The sequence below is a fragment of the Mucor velutinosus genome, assembly GCF_035048745.1.
Source record: "Mucor velutinosus strain NIH1002 chromosome Unknown tig00001575, whole genome shotgun sequence".
In the NCBI taxonomy this organism is placed as follows: Eukaryota; Fungi; Mucoromycota; class Mucoromycetes; order Mucorales; family Mucoraceae; genus Mucor; species Mucor velutinosus.
Window position 1 is genome coordinate 57,053 of NW_027041916.1, and position 20,867 is coordinate 77,919.

The window sequence follows — 20,867 nt, forward strand, 5'->3', positions numbered from 1 at the left end:
ATATATTAGGTAACTTAATTTAATGCAACCCACCTATACAATAGAAACCCCTCCTCTTTCTTTCTCTCTTTTATCACACCGCAACACAATGACGATTCAAACAGTGAGCGATCAACAAGCACAGTATCTGAAAGAGGCTCTGCAAGTAGTCCGCATCCAGTCCAAGCTCATGAGGCAATGTCTAGTAGGTGATTTCTGGCTGATTTTATCATGATATCGTGTTTTTAAATCCAAGCAATTATAATAGGATAAGCATCGACTGATGGACGGCATCAAGCATTGTTCCAATATGCTGGGAGAGCTTCGCACCTCACTCTTGTCGCCCAAGAACTACTATGAGCTATGTAGGTTGAGGTCATTGGGAGAGATGCTGTTAAAGAAATTGAATGCGATTGTATAGATATATCCATTTTTAATGCAATGCGTTATTTAATCGACTATCTACTGGAAATGCATCAAGCGGGAAAACACCATCTGGGCGATTTGTATGAGTTAGTGCAGTACGCAAGCAGTATTGTGCCTCGATTGTATTTGATGACGACCGTGGGGTCCATCTATCTCAGCGTCGACGATGCGCCTCCAGTAGCCGAAGTCATGAGCGACATGATGGAAATGACGAGAGGCGTGCAGCACCCAATTCGAGGGCTCTTTTTACGCCATTACTTGGGTGGAATGACTCGAGATTTTCTGCCACACAATGTCGACCACTTGAGTGCAACAATACAGTTCATACTGACTAACTTTGCTGAAATGAACAAGCTATGGGTGAGACTGCAACACATGGGACATACAAGAGACAGAGCAAAGAGAGAGTCTGAGAGAAAAGAGCTGGGTACATTAGTAGGCACAAATCTGGTGCGATTGAGTCAGTTGGAGGGTGTCGATCTAGAGATGTATCAGACAGTGAGTAAGGTTGTTATAGTGTTGCTGAAGCCATGATTAAATGTAGCATATACAGGACATACTGCCAGGCATCTTGAGCCAGGTCATCAGCTGTCATGATGTGATGGCCCAGGAATATCTTATGGAAGTCATTATTCAAGTAAAAGTGGTATGCCTATACAGTATCTGCATCCATGCTAACAAATCATCCATATTAGTAGATTTTTCCCGATGAATTTCATATCTACACATTGAAGCCTTTTCTCGCCACCACAGCGCAATTGCACGCCAACGTCAACATCAAGATGATCATCATGGCTTTACTAGACAGACTAGCCACTTATTCAAAAGACCAACAGACAAACATAGGCATTCAAGAGGAAGAAGAAGTAGAAAGCAATGCCCTGTTTCTCATGTTTTGGAATGAAATCATGGAACTCGTGAAAAGTCGTCGTGAATTACCAGTGCAGGATCAAACGTCGCTGTTCTTGTCGCTTGCCAATTTCTCGATTTCCTGCTACCCAGATCGACTGGACTACATGGACCAGATACTGCACTTTACCAAGGAATCCATCTTTAGTCAATATGCGCCGGAGTTGCACACCAAGCAATCTGAGCAAAACGTGCTTCAATTGCTGCTTCTGCCTGCTCAGACATGGGATGTGCTTACGCTGATTACGACACTCAAGCACTATCAGCCATTGCTGGCCATTCAGCCGTATTCTACACGCAGAACAGTGGGATTGGCTATTCTAGACAACATACTGGAGAAGGAAACTCGCCTTGATCAGCCTGAGCAAGTTTACCAGATACTGGAGATCTGTCATGTACTGGTCAAGGACCACAAAAATACATTTGTTTCGCAGCAGTTATACCAGTACGAAGATGAGGACGACAGAGATGAACAAGGCTGGGTGGCGAGACTAGTGCATTTATTCTACTCGGAAGATGAGGACACGCAGTTTTTGGTAGGTTTTCTATTGTTGTTGACTGAGAAGCCACTATCAGAGAAAGAGAGAAAACTCATATCATTACATAGCTGTTATCAGCAGCAAGGCAGCAGCTGGAAAATGGCGACCAAAATCGAATCAAGACCATTTTTCCTTCGTTGATTGTTTCCAGTTTGAAGCTCGCTACCAGATATTTTTACAGGCATAAAAAGGAGCAACAGCAACAACAGCAACAGGGCGCATTGAAAACAGAGCAGGGGCAGGAGGAAGAGCAAGAGACACCAGTGGAAGAGGACAATGCCAAGACAATGGATCATGCCAATGATGACGAGGAGAAAAAAGAAGAGGATGAGCAGCAGCAAAAGGAAAATGAACAGGTTGCCATGGCAACATCAGATGCAGACAGACAGGACGAATGGGGCAAAAAGATGACAACACTATACCATTTTATTCATCAAATCATTATGATCTTTTGCCGTCAATGCGAAAACACAGAAGCACACACAGTCCAATTCTTTCTGATGGCGGGTCAAAATGCCAATTATTGCGGTTTTGAGAAGACAGCTTTTGAGCTGTATCTGGATGCATTCCGTGTATACGAGGAGTCAGTGTCCCATTCCAGAGCGCAATTTAATGCGATTGTTTACAGTATTGGATCATTACTCAAAATATGGTCTCGATTCCAAGAGCAGTATTTTAACAAACTTAGCACCAAGCTCACAGTCTACAGTACAAAATTACTTAAGAAACCAGATCAATCCAGAGCCGTGTACCTGTCATCGCACTTGTGGACGCAGGGAGAAACGCCATCGCGAATAATTGAATGCCTGCAGAAATCGCTCAAGATAGCTGATAGCTGCATGGATGCAGTGACAAATGAAATGCTGTTTTTGGAGTTATTGAATCAAAATATTTACTATTTTGAAAACGGACAATCCTTGGTAAGTTTGATGCATTGGAGATCGAGTCTTGGCAAATTAGGTAAACATGTGAGACGTTATAGGTTACTGCCAATTACTTGAATGGCTTGATGGATTTGATTTCATCGAGATTAATGTATATAAATCAGCAAGATCAGCACCCCTTTACATCGAATTCGTCGAGTCTAATGGATCATGATGACAGCGACTTGCCAGATTACATAACACGTCAATTTGACTCAATATTGGCCCATTTGAGATTTTGCCGAGAAAGATCTCCAGAGAGATACACAGAGATTGAGTTGCCCACTGTGAATGAAGCGAAATAAAATCAAGGCTATAGAGTTGTTGCTGTTGTTGTTGTTGTTGTTGATTCTTTAATGATAGGTTATTATAAAAGATTTGTCTTCTGAAAGGTTTTAGCACGAAATTTCTATTTTATATATGTATAAATTTATTTGGACATCTACAAACTAGAGTTAATAACATCATCTGCACTCCAACATGGGGCTCTACTCACCATCATCTTGACAAACTCCTCGTAGTTGATTTGGCCATCACCATCAACATCAGCTTCACGGATCATCTCATCCACTTCTTCCTCGGTCAGCTTTTCGCCAAGAGAGGTCATGACATGACGCAATTCAGCGGCAGAGATATAACCATTACCATCCTTATCAAAAACCTTGAAGGCTTCTTGAATTTCCTCTTGAGAGTCAGTGTCCTTCATCTTTCTAATGTCGCGCGAGTGGAGAAAGCAGCGTCTTAGTATGCAAATGCGGTGGACTGATGTGCATCTGACTTACCTAGCCAACATTGCCAAGAATTCACTAAAGTCAATATGACCGTTTCCATCACTATCAACCTCATTAATCTATTAAGGAGAAACAAGATTTCATGAGCAAAAGGAGTACAAAGAATCAACTGCACACAGGCACACACACACACCCTTAAACGCACACACACACGCACAAGCCCACATCCAGACTCACAAGGCAGTAAAAAAAAGGGGGGCTGAGGAGGGGATGAAGGGGTAGATTGTTACTTACCATATCTTGAAGTTCAGCTTCGGTAGGATTCAAGTTCAAAGAGCGCATGACAGTGCCTAATTCCTTGGTGGTGATAGCACCATCTCCGTCTTTGTCAAATAATTGGAAAGCTTCGCGGAACTCTGCGATTTGTTCTTCAGTAAGTTGATCAGCCTAACAAGAGCATTAGGTGCGCTGGCGTGTACACAGATGCTATCGAGCAAGCACAACCAAGCATATCTTACCATAATAAGTGAAATGTGCAAAAGAAAAAGAGAGAAAAAGAAGGCAAGAAAGAGAAGAAGGAGGAATCAAATTTATATGGATGGTGTGAATTGCTATGGATCCAAAATTGAAAGAGAGCCAAGAAGTGTGGTTTTGTATACAACAGTTAAGCCTCCATACGTCACTTGTTGTGTAACACATGTCTGCACCACTTTCATGTCTACAAAACGGCAAATCCGTGATGCTTTTGTTGACAAAATAATAAACAACACTGCTGTGTCATCGTTTTATATACAAAACTTACTTTTTAGTTTGAATCGTGCGTGTTGTGTTGTGTTAAAATCGGGCAACATTGTCAATTAGATTGTGTTGGCGGCTCCATTTCAAAAATCTATTAAAAATGGATCATTGGTATCACATTTGACGTCCCCAAGATCCTGTGTGGGCTCTTTATAGACTATTGCTGTTGCAAATGCAGTAAAAGAATAGCAACAATGGCCCTGCCTTGTATTCAGAACATGCATGCGTAATATAGGGGCCTCTAGCACGTCAAAACCTCGCTCATAAAGGAACTTGATTATGTTTTTTTACATGGACAAAGTTCGAAACCGTTACTCCGCTGGGTTCTCTAATAACACACTTGGATATAACTTTTCATCTATGCTTTTCCAATCCTTCAGGGCTTTTACGGACATCAGATGTTACACCACATCTAACGTTGAGATATGGAAATCTACGGGATCCACAAAAGCATCGTATACAGTTCATCGCATTCTATGGATCTCAAAGGTATGCACCACGACCACGCCTTTAGAGATGGTGCTTATATGTATTGAGCATTATTGAGCTCATAAATATCGAAAAGAGCCAATACGCCAGACTTTGATCTCTTTCAGTACTTCATATATTGATTTCTTGACAATCATGCGAATTTCCGATGCTCAAGATGTCTCACTCGAGCGTTTTAGTCTGAATTGCATCTTTGTATCTCACCCTCATTGCGGAAATTATGTAAATGCTGAGCAATCTGGTCATAGAAAATATGGACCAAATCTATACAATTTGATACACCGTGATGAAGAGCATCGAATGATCTCGTACTGCCTGCATGCTCACCACACCTGACTGTAACAACCTCCCACTCTCACAAAGAATGCTTCATTTTCAATGCAAAATTGATACAGGACACCATATCACATGTAACATTTGTACAAAGTAAACAGATTTTCAAATTTTGTTTCGGTTGAGCCACGTATATTATGAGTAAAAAGGCCAGAGTAAAGAGGCAGTTGTAATGGAGACGAAAGCAATGATATGGAAGAACTTGGCATACTAGGCTATACTCCGTCAGAAGTATGATCAGCATTTGTGTCTAGGCTTCAAAAGATTCTGGGCGTCGGTCGTGAGTAACTTGTTGATTGAATTCTGTCCAAATTTCATATGAACTTGAAAGGATTCGTTGTCTTCAGGGTACTTTTGCGTTTTATCTCTTTCCAAAACTTGTCAGCGACGGTTCATTTCATCCAGCCTGCCATCTCTTCTTGTAGCGTGTGTGTGCACACATTCTATCGGTATGATAAAAGCTGGTAACAAAAGACTTCCCTGACAACTTGCTGATGGTATTGAGGTATTACAAGAAGTTCAATTGCGCTTGCTTCTAGTCGGCATATCTTTGCCAATCCATCAAGCCCAGTTGGATCGTTGTAAAGTTCAATATTGCTTGTAGAATAAATTATCATCATCAACAAAATGATATCAATCGTGCGAGCAACTTACATGTGGGTATAGGTTGCGTACAGATTTTCATCTGGAGCATGAATGCTTCGTAGCCCCAACTTCCTCCTGGCCTTTGAATAAGCCTTGTCCAAATCCCCTTTCGCTAGTAACTATGTATATCAGATTTTGGTAGATCACATGTGATACTTGCTGATAAATACTACCTTGATAATAAGTGAAAGTTTCTTGTCTTCAATCTGGCCTCTTTGTGATATCCATTTCTAATTCTCTTCCATTTCGATTCTGTAAAAAGGAAGTGTTGAGTATCGCAAGATAAATCGATTACAGGGTTAAAGCACTAGCTGCAAATAAGAAGTGTAATGATGTGTTTAATTGATCAATGCAAATAAACTCGCATGTAGTAGCTTACCTTATTGTATACTTTTCGGCATTGTTGAGATTGTTATAATGTAAAAAGACTAGTGCATGTTCCTCAGTAGTGCGCTCAAGGCTTCTGGATGCAAAAAGGGGTTTGCCCTTCTCTTTTGGAAGATAGAGGCGCAATCTTCATGCTTACAAAAGCCTTCTTGGTGGCCTAAATGGTGGTATCGAGTCTATCTGTCTTCAACCTTTTCGCAAGGAATATCTACATACATAAAGGACGGTAATAAAGTCCAATTTTGCCTCAATACAAAGCTTAAGTTTTCATTACAATTATCATCACAGGCCTCATACACTCGAACACCATTGCATACACTCCCAACTTTAAATGCTATTCCTAGTGTCGATTATCTCACGGACTAGGCTTTCTCCAATTCTCGATTTATATGAATAATCAAAAAAGAAAAGTATTATTTCATTAATGGTTATACAGTATTTACATCTTCGGCATTCGATTTTTATAGACATTAATTTGAACGTATGGCTGTGAAGCTGGAAACGTAAAGCTACATCAAAGTATAATGAAACTCGCGTAATCATGCTGTAATAATAAATTAAATACAATACATACACACATAAAAAGCGTCCCATAAGCCAATTCACTGATCTAGTGTTTAATATCGACATTGATCACAATATCCGCACAGCCGAAACATCATATGCAATGTTGGTAAAGTGACAACCCTGCATTTGAATCTACATTTGTATGAACATTTTGAACAACTTAATATATCAAAAATCCAAATTAGAAACAAAAGTAAACTCAAGTAGCCAAGCTAAATTATATAAATTTTTAATAAGCAATCTCATTCGTATTAGCTTCACAATAAACATCGATTACGTTCATCGAAAGGCATCATCTTTGTCATCATCATCAGCAGCCAAAGCAGCAAAATAAAACTCCGTCTGATAACTATACTAGATTGGCCAGATTGGCCAGATTTGATTGATTTTCGACTTGTTTGATATACTTTTCCAGATTTGACTATACAAATAGTGAAGATCACCCCATACTCCCTAGTGCTGCCTTTCAAAAACTATATGATTCCATCCGAAATGCCATTGCTCTTCACTCACAACGCAACATCTCCATCCGTGGCCGTGCTACCATTCTCAATTCACTCATTTATTCCAAATTATGGCATGTTTTACGACTCACAACATTTACCAAGGCCCAGTTGCTCTCTTTACGAAGCCTGGGTACCGCCTTCATTAATTTTCGTATATTCCCTAGACTCTCTTTTGCTACTCTCTCTTTACCTCGCTCTGCCGGTGGTTTGGGGCTCCTAGATCCTCTCTCTCAACAACAAGCTCTGCAATGGTACTGGGTGTGCCCTCTATTACTTCAATATCTTGACTCTCCGGCCTTCTCCAAGTACAACACTCCTTCGCTTCCTGTCTTAACTTATACTCTTTCTTGGTGCTACTCCTCCACCGTCTTCCCTCATTTCTTCTACTATCTCTTGTTGCCTTATGCTCGCCATCGGTCGTGGTTTCCTCAAAGCCCATCCCGTCGACACAGCTATCTCAATCCAATTACTAATCTTCAGTCCTGTTTGTCACTTTTCCAGATAACAGAGCGTCATAACTTATATGTTGATGCTGTTACTTGCTACTCACTTCCTCTCTATGATATTCTTTTACATTCACCACCTACTACTAATACTCTCTATTCATCTAGCTTTATACCACCGAATCTTCTCTTAGACGGCTCCAACGTTGCAAAGAAGCTTCTTGTAAGCGACATTTTCCGGTTAGATGCTGATCATCAGGTGCTTCGTGTTCGTTCTTCCTTCCAATTTGCTAGCCATCCTATTGTCTCCCAACGTGTTGCTGATTTCATCAATTCTCGTCAACTGATATTCCAGCCTTTCTTTGCACAGCAATGCTTCATTGCTCCCCGTCCAGCCCTAGACCCTCATCAACCTCCCTCTCTGCGGGCGTTTTGCCGTAGCATTTTCGTCCCTCCTTCTTCCTCGCCTTCGCGTAGTCGGTTGCCACTCAACAGCATCCGCTTTTTTAAAAAACTACGCAAAAACCTACCCTCTTCCTCCTCCTCTCTTTCTCCTCTCCAACCTCCTCAATGGCGCTCATTCTGGACACTCGCAATTCCCCTTGCTGCTCGCACGGTCTGGTGTCGGGCTATATATGAAAAAATCCCCACCAGAGCCCTCCTACATCTACGCATTCCTGACAATCACCCTTCTCACCGCTGTACAATCTGCCCTGCCTCTCCCACGGAGGATATCACACATGCTCTGTTCTCCTGCCCTCCCAAGTTGCTGGTCTGGCGATACATGTATCACACCTATCTTTCTGCTTCTCCATCAATCTCTGATGTTGATCTGATTCATTTCTTACAACAAACTTTACTCTGTTCTTCCCCTCTTCTTGATCGTGATCCCTCTCTCTCGTTCAATGAACTCTCTATTCCTCAACTATTCGCAACTACTCTTTTGACAATTTGGCAAGCGCATTGGCGCTGGATCTTCGACCGAACCCCGTTCATCGCTGACGCCGTTCAACTTCGCCTTGCTCGCTCTCTTGCTCGTTTGGATGCCGAGTTAAATCTTGATTCGTAAGTATTCAGTTTTACCTTTTCGTTCATTCTTCTGTCACCTTTTTTTTTTCCAACCCATTTTCCATCCGATCCTTTGTCTCTATATCCAGTCTTTTCTATCCCTCAGCACGACATTTAAAGGACTTTAAATAAAAACTGGAGCTCGTCTCCCCTACAAAAAAAAAAAATACTCCCTAGTGCATTTTTAGAGTACTTTTTAAGGCGCATCCAATGGTGCTAGTTATAAGAGATACTATGAGCAAAATTAATGAGCAATCCTCAAAAATATGAAATAACGATTATGGCTAAAATGTCGAGAAAGTGCTAATTAAACTCTCACAAACAAAGTTTCAGGAGCTGCTTTGAATCGAGAGGAACATTTTGAATTAATGTGTATCATAGTGGAAGTCTTCATTTTTGGTGTCAAAAACGCGATCGTTTGATTTAAGATGATTTTTATGAGGGGTAGCTCGGGGGTGGCTAACGTACCAACAAAATATTAAAGCTTATAAATGCACACCCTGTCCGGCAGTGCTGTAGCAGCGCTTGCTTTGTCTGCTATTTTTTCCTTGGGCTAACGTACCAATAAATTGTCTCTAGACATTGATAGACTTGCAAACTCCTCGTATTGCAAGTAATATAAATACAAGACAATGAATGACAAAAATGCAAGTTTCTGGTTCCTATTAAGTATAAATTTGTCAATATAGGCTTTCAGTTTGAGTTGTGGTGTAATTTATTGATTTGCATTACTGAGGAATAGTTGTAAATTTGTGCAGTCCAGAGAATGATTTTGAGCTTTACCAAAATCAATATGCCTCCTATTCAAATTGGAAGTTGCACAGACTGCAGAACTGCCCTCTTAAAGAATTTCAGCTATCCATCCACCAAGATGTGATTCACGCTGTGTAAATAAAAGCTGTAAAGCAAAAACATTACCAATTTTGACAGCTTTCAAGCCTTCATATATTGACATGTAGACCTTTCTGAGCCACCGGAATGATACCAAATTGTTGTATTCGAGTAATAGTAACTTCCTGACACCGTTGCTCAACTTTTTGGGACCAAAAAAAACAGGGCCAAAATTCCACTGAAAACCATGAGGGGTACCTCATGATTTTTTACGAAAATTAAACGATCGCCTTTTTCACCTTGAAAATAGAGACTTTACTATGGTATATATTAATTCAAAACGTTTCTCTCGATTCAAAGCAACTTCTGAAACCACTTTTCTGAGGTTTTTATATGCAAAATATGGCTATTTTCGCTAAAAACCTCATTTCATGCTCTGTCAAATTGCTCAATAGTTTCATCCAAAGCACATATTATAATTAGTGCCATTGGAAGCGTCTTGAAAAGTACTCCAAAAATGTATTAGGAAGCGTAGGGTGATCTTCACAATCAATATAGTCGAATCTCGCAAAAGAGTTCAATCAAGTCGAAAAAGGAGGAAATCTAACCAATCCTGAAAAAAAATGTCTGAGTTTAATTAATTTTGGCAGGCTTCGCTGATGCTGGCTTACCCGAATGCCTGTCTGATGATGACAATGATAATTGCGATACTGACCCAATGGAGACCATATAGTTGAAAGAACAGTTACTTAGCTCAAATATATGTATATATATTTACTTTTTTTTTCAGAGTTTTTCCCTGTAAAAGTGTCTTTTGTAATGACAAAATCTCTCACTATTAATTGAATGTCTAAAATTTATGTGATATCTCTGAATTGAGATGTCTTCGGCGAGAGCCCGCAGGGCAACGCCGTCATCCAGCGTAGTAAGATCGATAGGCTATTTGTCTTATACAAGAGATCAAATACATTGTTAGATTTAGTTGACATGTCAGGATCGAAAAAAAAATGTATGGCAAATGAAGAGGATATTTTGTTGGTACGTTAGCCACCCCGGGGTAGCTCATGCTTTTTGGTCGACTTTTGGCAATGTTTTCCAGGTCCCAAAAAAATTAAGCAAAGGTGTCAGAGAGCTAGTGCTAGATGAAGGCAGCTGTTTAGAGCTATTTTGGAGGTTTAAAACGGCCTCCAGCAGGAGAAATCGTGTCTCAGATGCATTTAAACTATGCTCAGATTCGCATTATCTTGAGTAGTAAAAGGTAATGTTGGTACGCTGTCTGCCTGTTATCAAATTTTTCCAGTATGTATTACAAACGTGGAGCGTCGTAGAAGAGTCAAATCCATAGTTACAGATCATTTATGGAAAAATTCTGCTTATAGTACAATACCAAGAGATTGTTATTTAGTATGACAAAAGACAGCCATAATGCGCGCATCATGACAAATCACTCAACAATGCCATCATTTAAACATCGTTTATCTGTGATCTATGCCACTTCCTGCTTTAAAAATCTTCAGACCTTCTTTTAGATCAAGGATTACAAAGGGTATCAAAAGCGAAAGCATTTGTAGATTTGAATGATTTCCTCTCTTTGCTTAAATAATCTCAAGCAGACGCTTTCAACCATCCTCAACAAAGTGCTGCTTATATTTACTTTCATCATTTCGGCGTTGTAAACACAATGCAAATCAATTTTGATATGGCAGAATAGCAGCTATTACCTCATTATCTATTATGTGATTATAAATGTGACATGTACTAAACTGTACAGCACATGGGATACTGTGGTATACAAACCTTAAAAAGAGCGGGTAAGGCTGTGAATCAAGGTTCCTGAATTCATTTCATGTCCGCCTTTGATGTAAAATCAACCAGTATATAGATTGCTGAAATGTAGTAATAACCATCAATATTCATAGAATTATATCTCGAATTAGAACAACAAAAGTTGTTCTAATTTGAATACAGAGACTGATGGGCTCCTCATCTCATCAGTGCACTGCGCAGATAAATTATTCAGTCTAAACCAAGGCACAACAACTAATATTTTGTATATCCACTGATCCACCTACAATCCTTGCACGTTTTTAACTACAAGAGTAACCACGGATCTATGCAATTGCATTAGTCTGCATAGATTCATCTTTTGCATGCATGCCACATTTGGAATCATGGCTAATATTAAAGGTAAAAGGTAATCCCGTCTCAATCTATCAAAGAGCGCGCCTTGATGGTGATAGAATTTCGGAAGGATCCAATGTCAAATGCTTCGACTAAGTCAGTTCAGGGAATTAATGATAAATAAAGGTGCTCTTGTCATGGCAACACAAGCAATTCAGTGGGAAACATCGCTCAACTATCATTGGAGCATATGATATTCGCAACATTCAGTCAACAATGACGATCTCTTCTATCAAACAGAAAACTACATTTCCCACGAAAATACTTCCGTTTTAAATTTCTCACGCTACACCAACTTATTTTAAGTAGGATCTATTCACCCTTGCTTTTGCAAGCGTGTAACTCTGCTTATATGATTGTTTTTTTTTTATGGAATTAAGGGTAAAGAGTTTTGCAGAATTGAGTTTCAAGTGTATTTTTTGATACATGATGATATTCAGGAACGGTTGCCATGGAGACAACTGATTCGAAATACAGACGTATAGTCTAGTAGATCAAAGAACTACACCCATACTGTTGTGCTTGTATTATTCTCACTGTTCCATTCAACAACTAAACATGAGTTATTAAACCCTGATTTTTCTTTGTAGTTTGTGATCCCACTAATTTGAAATGCAACAAAAACTCTCCACCAATGGAATACAATCGACACTGAATGATTCATTGCAAATTGGCCACTCCTGTCAATCTTTCCCACAGTTAGCAACACAAGAAAAAGCACAAAAATGGTGTTGTAAACTATTAAAATTACTAGATAAGGAAGTTGAAGAAATTTATTTACATATACATAGAATAATAATAGTAAAAGAAAAGGATAGTGGGGAATAAAACTATACAGTGAAGCAATAAGTTATATGTATTATATAGACATAGTTTTAGGAAGAGGAAGGTGTTGTTGCTGAGGAAGATGAGGACGAGGAGGAAGCTGGCACAACACTCCATCTGCCACTATCATCAAGCACATCGCATGAAAGAGCTTTACCAGTGTGATATACAAGGCCATCTTGACGCACCAGTAATAAAGCCAGTTCAAGATTTCGACGACCATCAGCATGCGTTACCAGCATATCATGATTTGCAACCAGGAGATCTTGAGTGGGAGGTAATTGAACAGACCAATGTGTTTCATGAGGAGTATGAGGTTGAGGGGGCTGAGAGATACGGGTAACCAATGGACCATGGGTTCCGAGCCAAAGATCTAAAAGACGAGGCACAGGAGCAGCTTGGATTAGATGTTGGCCAACGACATTTAACGTATGATGCTCATGTTGGTATTCAATAGTGGTCAACATTGGGAATGGTGTAATGTGTCTGGGTGGAGATGGAGGAGGTGTATGTGCAGTAGTTGCATCTACTGACGCTGCTGCTGTTGCTGTGGTAGTAGAAACTTCAGGCTTAAATTCTGCAACATCAGTGATGTCTTGTTGGTTGCCCTGAAAGCTCTCATTTTCATAGTAATCGTACTCGAATTTGTTGATACCAACGATAGTCCAGCAGAGATAGTCATCTACTTCTTCATAGCTAAGCTCAAGAGTCATCTTTTCAGGCTGAACAAGTCTTGAAGGTGAGTAATCGAGCCATGTATTGCTGCCATGGCCATTGCTTGAATCGGCGGTGGAGGACGAAGGAGATGCACTCACAGAGTTGTCATTCATGGAACCAGCAGCGCTCAGGTAGATGGGTTGTGTGTCAATAGTGGACGCCAACTGTAAAGCAATCTTCTGCATCTGGCTGACAGGGCCATAAGCGCATTGAGCGATTCTGCCCTTGTCGACCTTACGGATGATGAGAGAAGGAGATGTAACACCTGTTTGAGAATCACGCAGAATGATTTCAGTACCATAAGTAACATGAATTGGCGCCTTGTTTCGCTGTTGTTGGGCATGATGTGCTGAAGGAGGAGGTGGTGGTGGATGTGCCAGTTGAATACGAGAGGTATAGCGACCACTGACGGTTGTAGTCATCTGTTGTCTGGTAGGTAGCTTGTGAGGCTGAGGCAGCTTGGGTTGATTCACAATAATGATATCAAATGGAGACCAAGTGGTGTTCTTGGCACAAAGCATGTTGTTACTGGAGGTCATGTATTTGGTTCTTACAGTTTGAGAATTGATACGATTGAATAAAGATACAGGAGAGTTGGCAAGGATACATGTAGACACATTTCTTGTTTTTGCCGTCTTTTTAGATGGCTTGGAAATGATGGATATTGGCTTCGAGATGAATGAAGCCAATGGCTGAGGGTCATTGGGAGGGGGTGTTGAAGTAGCTGCTGCTGTTGTAGTAGTGGTTTCTGTGGTGGTGGTATTGGGTAGCAAATCGACTTTAAGGTTAAATTGCTTTGCCTTTGCTGTACCAGTAACATGAAGATATTTGAAACTGCCTGATTGATTCTCATCCAACATGGAACGTTGCTCTAATATTCTATCACCATTTTCGCAAATGACAGACATGGATAACTGCATCTTTTCTGCTCTTTGCTCGTTAGTCATAGTAGAGTTGGAGGGTGATTTAATTTGTACAATGGGTGGTGGACATAAGAAACGTTTTTCTGAACCATAAGATTTCTGTGCTACAGAGGCATGAAGGCAGGTGATGATTGTCTTGTGTCTCTCATTATTATTGCTACTATCTTTGGGTTTCTTGGAAAGACGCTTAGTTGCTTGTGATTGCTGATAGTCCCATCGTCTCTTATGGTTACTGGTATTGTCAGATGTTAACAAAGATGCAATGCTGACTTCATTAGTAGAAGCAGATTGAGATTGACGATGATGTTGGAACTGGTTGTTATCTAAGAGTGATTCGATAGACATTGATTGATGTGCACTGGATGTAGAAGATGAGGCTGAGGTAGAAGTTGTCTCTTTGATGATATCTGAGTGATGAAGTTGTCTTTGATTGGTAGATCTATACTGATGGTGTTGTTGGTGATGATGATGATGATCGATAGCACTCAACAATGTATCCATAGATGTAGGTCTCGTTGTCTGTGTAGTATTTGTTGGAGCAGAGAGTCCAATAAATTGAATTTTTCTACTGCTACCGAAAACTTGCTCAGTGATGATGTGGGATTTTTGCTCCATGTTTTTTCAATTTTTTAAGATTATTTAAAGGAAAGAAAGGCGAAGAATCACAAAATGAAATGAAATGGACGCTTTATTTCTCAGCTTGAAGATGTTCCTTTTTAGGTAATTTAATGAGCCTCTTTTTTTTTAACTGATAAGATGGTGAAAGATCTCTTTTTTTGCTAGTTTTTTTCATCATGCGCTAATATTTCCGGTAAAAGAATCTGTGGTGATACACCATAAATTTCACTTTTCCCACTCACTTTCCCAGGGATTAGGTACCATCCAAAACGGTGTGTAGGTGCATTACTTGCTGATCCAAATGTCCAAATGCAAGCTGATTGGAGAGATATGTTGCCATGACAACAGCTTCCACTGTGATAGCCAACATTTACTACTGTTGTTCTTGATAGAAGTAGTTTGTATGAAAGCTCATCATCGTCCTAAACAGGCAATGATAAGCTTACGGTATTTCATTCGCTTTAGGCTATTCCTCCAAGATGCACAATATACAGCCATTTCTTCTATCTCCTATTTGACAGGGTTACATGTGACTCAATCGACGAGTAAGCCTGTTTTAGTGATAAAAAATATCAGCAACTTGGATCATGCTCCATTTTTTAGAGCCAATTGCCTTCTAAATTAGGCTACGTGAGAAAGATGGTGAGAATATTTGGGATTGCAGTCTGTGCTTGCTTACTGATAAGAGTCTTCATAGGCCATCACGGCAGACTGAGTAATGTGGGTATGGCATGCTGGCATTGTGCCGATTATTCTCGTTGAAAATGGCATGGAAATTATACCAGATGGTAGTGCTAGAGCCGCGGCAAAATAGACATGTAGCAGCTATTACAAGGCATAGCAGTGGTTTCTTGATCCAATAAAGAATACAACCATGAGGCTATAAAATGCATGATCAGTAGCTTAATTTTTGTTTAGCACACGAATGTACAAATAAAGAGATCTCGTAATTGCCATTTTGGACTTGATAATCTCGCATATGTACAAATATTGTAGCAATTCGACTCATATGAATCGATATGATATGATTGGAAGACGCACCATTACAACGTGTGTGTAACTGCTACACTGTTTGCATTTTAGTGTACAAATGGAATATACACAGTGTATAAACAAACAACAGCTTATACAAGAGAAATATAAAGTTGCCCTTTTTAGATTGTGGTACTTTTTGCTAAACAATCAGAGGCTTTTTTTCTATCAAACTGAATACAAGAGTTGACACTGAAAATAACCACGTTTAGTTTGTATAATATCATCTACCACCAAAGCAGGTTCTTGGCAAATGCTGAGGCTACTGTGGCGGATGCATATTGATAGTAATCAAAGCTAATATCATCAACTTGTGTTGAATTTACAACATTGCCTAGCTGGTGTTGCTCTTCAAACCATCAGACGATAAACACAAAAACGTAAACAAGCAACAAGAAATGCTACAACATATAGTTTCTACATGGACAAGACTGGATGTAGTGTTTGCACAAAATTAGAAGTTGAAGTGGTGCGCTAATTACTACTGGGTATGATGGTCTTGGATGGCTTTTTGGGACTAGATTCACTTCATTTGGTCTGTTTATAACAATAGAGAAGTTGATTTGTGATCTGTTTGACCACCAACATGCTGTATACTTGTTGATTCAAAGAAGCTATGTTACGATACCTTGCAACTTACCCTTCATGTATCTATAAAAGCTATTCTTTATGGCTTTAGCTGCTTATCATCAAAATACCCTCAATAATAATTCGAAATAATAATTCTGTACCACTACATATGATTATCAAAGCAATCAGGTGGAGTACCACAATCATTTGCTTATAAAATGTGTATGTTCAACGTGAACATTCCTCTTGGTGTATATATATCGTATGAACCTCTCATTTCGTATTTAAACGTTTCGAGCAAACACCTGAATTGTATCCTCAACGATTTTCTGATAATAGAAACGTCATGGTTCTGCCGCCAAGTTGAACATTCCAGTGTTGCTGTTGCGGTTGCGGTTGCTATCGAAAATCTCTACATATCAATTATAGATCAGTGTTTTATACTTGTACAGTCTCTTCAAATGTAAAAGTGCAACCCAAGTAGTATTTCTAAGCTAGATTACCCTCCCATCTGCAATCCCCATCTTAGTAGCTTTAGAAACATTGATTGCCCTCATGAAGAAGGCATCTTGGTCTGCAAGGATAAATTTAAATTCTCCTTTGTTTCCATTGCTTCAGATTGGCCAAACTTTGATCAGATTCGATTCAATTAATCTATTTTGCTAGGTTCGACTATGTAAAGTGTAATGATAATCCCATTAACCCTTAAGCTTCTTTGTAGTACGCTTCAAGGCGCATCCAATGGTGCCAATTACGAGAAGGTTTTTGAACAAACGTATTGAGCAATTCTTGGAAATATAGAATTACGTTTTTGGGGAAAATGTCAAGAAAGTGCATATAAAACCTCACAAACAAAGTTTCAGGGGCTGCTTTGAATCGAGAGGAACATTTTGAATTAATGTATATCATAGTGGAAGTCTTCATTTTTGGTGTCAAAAACGCGATCGTTTGATTTAAGATGATTTTTATGAGGGGTAGCTCATGCTTTTTGGTCGATTTTTTGGCAATGTTTTTCTAGTCCCAAAAAAGTTGAGCAAAGGTGTCAGAAAGTTAGTGCTAAGTGAGAGCAGATGTTTGGTACTATCCTGACAGTTTAAAACAGCTTCCAGCACGAGAAAACGCGTTTCAAATGCATCCAAATTTTGCTGTGCTATGCGTAGTTTCGAGCAATAAGAGGTAGTGCGAGCATACTGTCTGCTTGTATATAAACTGCTTCCCTTGATACAAGCATGGAGCATCGTATACAAGGATAAGATCAACAGTTACAGATCACTTATGGGAATTTTCACTTGATAATAAACACTTACAGAGTGAACTTTCAGTGAAAACCAGTAGGACGGCGCCCTTTATTCTAAACTGCTGAAGCATGATCAATACAAGAGAACTAGAACTGAGATGCGTAGCCAAGAATTGGACTGATCATTGAAAAGCAGTTTGCATAATCTAGACATCTCTTGAGAAAAGTGCTGCTTGTTGATGGCTCATCAATGGCAGATACTTCTAAGACTATATGTATTTATGCTGTTGAATTAAAGAAACGAACTGGTTACTAGCATGTTATTTGGCTTTCGCATTACCATCTATATGGGCTACGATGCGCTGTATCACAGTACCATCATCATTTACTATAACCGTTCTTGACCTTATTGCATCCCTTATTGGAAACTTGTAATGCTTCATGGGCTGCCACTGGCAAACACAACCGACAATATGCTCAGCCTCGACATTCAGCTTGCTTTATTGAAATATGATTAAAAAGCTGCGACTGTCTCCAAAGTTCTTTATCAATGTCAAATAAATCTTGTAACTCTTGCTCTAGAGGCGCTTTTAATGTGGGTTGTGCATCCTCTGAATCATCGCTGCTGAAATCACTGCTACTGCCATGAGGGTGACTGTCTCGCAGAGCACAATGGTTGTCTTGCTCTTCATGTGTGACAAAACTAAATACATTGTTGAATTCACTCTCTTCTTGTTGAATCACAAAATATTGCTGATGATTGGCTTTCATCTCCTCCTCCTGCAAGTCTCGGTCGTCGTCATTTTGATGATGATCACTAATGTTAATCTGACATTTTGCGTTAGATTCAAAAATTCGAGATTTTCATCAAGCCAAATGTGCAAACTACGTGATTACAAGCATATTCTGTGGTTTTACTAATCTCTTTAATCCTGAGTGTTTTCCAGCTAGGGCGTCTCTATAGAGTGCCATGAATTGAATAAGCAAACCATGAAGGTGGCATTGCATGCATGATGGTGTACCTGCATTTGTTGTCGTTGTATTTTGTTCATTAAATATTGTATCATGTTTTCAAGTGGAAAAGAAAGAAAGAGTGGAAATCTACCTCCCCAAACAATCACACACACACACACACACACACACACACACACATTATAATCTACCAAGTGTTCACATGAACCGTGTATGACAACCCATTTATTCCTTAAACGTCTTTAAACAGCTCATAAACCTCCATGTCGCTCACATCTCCGCTACTGGTGGATTTGGTGTCATCCTCTTCTGTCGCTGCTTGTCTTGATTTCCTGCCAAGATTGCTAGCTGACTCTCTTTTCCTGGTCTTTGCCGTCTTGTGATGTGGCAGTTTTGGAGGGATCTACTCATATGGGATGAATACACCCAGACAACCATACACGTATGAAACATTCGCTTACCCTGAAAAAATACTGTGTGTCCTTCATGGTGCATTTCCGAGCACTCTTCCCCACATCAGAGTACCTCTTTTGTCGTTCTTGATCCGGATCTAGCTCTGGCTTGTAATAGTACAAGTCTTCTTTGGGTGATCCATCTGCCGTTTTCCCTATTCGTTTGACACATCCAATCGCGGTTGAACTCTTTAATGCATCCAGCACATTCTCATTTGTTTGTCCTTGCAATCGCTTTGTGATGTCTGCACACGTCATGGTAGACTTTCGCGTGTGCACTGGTTTTTGTATACAATGCAATTAGCTCCCATGCTCACACTCATGTCAAACTATACACTTTACCAAGTACTTGAATGATCTCATCCTCCATTGTCATTGGCTTTTTCATGATATTTCGAGCTGTCTCTTTTAGCTTGGATGCCGTGGATTTGATGATGCTGTTGAGGGTGGATGTGGTATGATGAGTGCTACTCTTTTGAGTGACAGTGGTGGCCGTTGTGGTATGATGCGTCGTGGTAATGGCAGTGGTGGTAGTCGTTGATGCGATAGTAGATTGCTTCATGGCCATCGCGGGTATATTGTCTTGCTGGATCGTCTCTTTATCCACCTCCATTTTGGCATCCACTGCTGCCGTTGCTAATGTGGCCTTCAGGGGCGTGTCTACAATGTTCTTCATATTCACATGGTTGTTGTTATCATCAGGCACCTGAAATATGATTTTTGTGCCAACAATCTCGATGGTAGTTCCCTCTATCACTGGCACATGCTCTCCCTCCACAAAGATGATATGATCAATGAGTGCTCCATTGGGCGAGAGTATGGTCAGTTCAAATCCACCCATCTGCGGTTTATGCTCAATCACTACATGTTCTCTCGACACTCGTTTATTTGCTTTGCCAATCTGGATAGTCGCGTCATGCCCTCTCCCAATGGTTGTCTTGCAAGTCTTGGACCCACGCAATATGACAGGAATCGCATCAGGTGAACTCTCATGACAACGCATGGCGAGTGCTGGATTGACTTGAAAATGTGTTGTTTGCGCTTGAAACAAGGTCATTTTTCTGTCGGCTGGATGCTGATGCTGATGGCTTTCAAGCAGTGAAGTGCCCTCAGACATGATGTACATGAAGAAATGTGGATAAAAAGAGAGGGAGAATGATATCGAGCTCTTCCAGCTCTTCACTGTCTATTGCCTTCTAATTTGCGCACGAGAGCTCCGATAGCTTGTAGATTTTGTATTGTAAACCTCAATTTCAATGCGCAAACAACTGTGCTAATAGGTTTTTGATTGGTCATGGCCTAATTGCCAACGGTCGTTGCACTATATGCCTTCTATGCGACTGAATGTTTTGATTTCCATACAACATATTGCTTACATGTCGAAAATCTTGGAAACAGGTTTCCAGATAGCTCTTATCACCACCATTCTCCATGGGCGTGGGACATTTCAAAAACAAGTCTATTTTATTAGTTTTACTAATGCTGATATCAAGCATTTTGGCGTTTGCTTGATCCTGCAATCTTGACAAAGAAACAAAGATACTAAGTTCTACAAGTATCATGCTTCTCTTGCTCCACCGTAGCTAATGTCGCTCGCTTTCCTGTACCACCATATTTCGATCAATATTCGCAATGTCTAATACTGGCTCTCCTCTCCTCTCTACTGAGCTCCATCCGACCTGACACTCAAAAGATGATGGATCAAGATCAGGTTCATGTTCATGTTCGTTGGTAGTTTACAGTAAAATTTACCAGGTTTAATGCTT

At 40.0% G+C, this 20,867-nt stretch overlaps 6 protein-coding genes across 6 annotated transcripts; 2 read left to right on the forward strand and 4 right to left on the reverse strand.

Annotated features, from left to right (window-relative positions):
* Positions 1-88: 88 nt before the first annotated feature.
* ATC70_013267 (uncharacterized protein) lies at positions 89-3,081 on the forward strand (the record flags this gene model as incomplete). Its single annotated transcript, XM_064832432.1, has 7 exons — positions 89-184; positions 248-344; positions 401-903; positions 959-1,042; positions 1,104-1,850; positions 1,922-2,773; positions 2,836-3,081. The coding sequence occupies 7 exons, from the start codon at positions 89-91 to the stop codon at positions 3,079-3,081; spliced, it is 2,625 nt and encodes an 874-aa protein (XP_064678691.1).
* A 125-nt stretch (positions 3,082-3,206) lies between these two features.
* On the reverse strand, positions 3,207-4,028 carry ATC70_013268 (calmodulin; the record flags this gene model as incomplete). Its single annotated transcript, XM_064832433.1, has 5 exons — positions 3,207-3,218; positions 3,273-3,486; positions 3,559-3,626; positions 3,802-3,954; positions 4,026-4,028. 5 exons carry the CDS (start codon positions 4,026-4,028, stop codon positions 3,207-3,209), a joined length of 450 nt encoding a protein of 149 aa, XP_064678692.1.
* Positions 4,029-7,203: 3,175 nt separating this feature from the next.
* ATC70_013269 (uncharacterized protein) lies at positions 7,204-8,744 on the forward strand (the record flags this gene model as incomplete). The annotated part of the gene is made up of 2 exons (XM_064832434.1): positions 7,204-7,263; positions 7,335-8,744. The coding sequence occupies 2 exons, from the start codon at positions 7,204-7,206 to the stop codon at positions 8,742-8,744; spliced, it is 1,470 nt and encodes a 489-aa protein (XP_064678693.1).
* Positions 8,745-12,630: 3,886 nt separating this feature from the next.
* On the reverse strand, positions 12,631-14,835 carry ATC70_013270 (Vacuolar biogenesis protein; the record flags this gene model as incomplete). The annotated part of the gene is made up of 1 exon (XM_064832435.1): positions 12,631-14,835. The coding sequence occupies one exon, from the start codon at positions 14,833-14,835 to the stop codon at positions 12,631-12,633; it is 2,205 nt and encodes a 734-aa protein (XP_064678694.1).
* Positions 14,836-18,154: 3,319 nt separating this feature from the next.
* ATC70_013271 (uncharacterized protein) lies at positions 18,155-18,705 on the reverse strand (the record flags this gene model as incomplete). The annotated part of the gene is made up of 3 exons (XM_064832436.1): positions 18,155-18,505; positions 18,567-18,635; positions 18,700-18,705. 3 exons carry the CDS (start codon positions 18,703-18,705, stop codon positions 18,155-18,157), a joined length of 426 nt encoding a protein of 141 aa, XP_064678695.1.
* Positions 18,706-18,881: 176 nt separating this feature from the next.
* On the reverse strand, positions 18,882-20,218 carry ATC70_013272 (uncharacterized protein; the record flags this gene model as incomplete). Its single annotated transcript, XM_064832437.1, has 3 exons — positions 18,882-19,052; positions 19,111-19,379; positions 19,444-20,218. 3 exons carry the CDS (start codon positions 20,216-20,218, stop codon positions 18,882-18,884), a joined length of 1,215 nt encoding a protein of 404 aa, XP_064678696.1.
* Between the last annotated feature and the right edge of the window lie 649 nt (positions 20,219-20,867).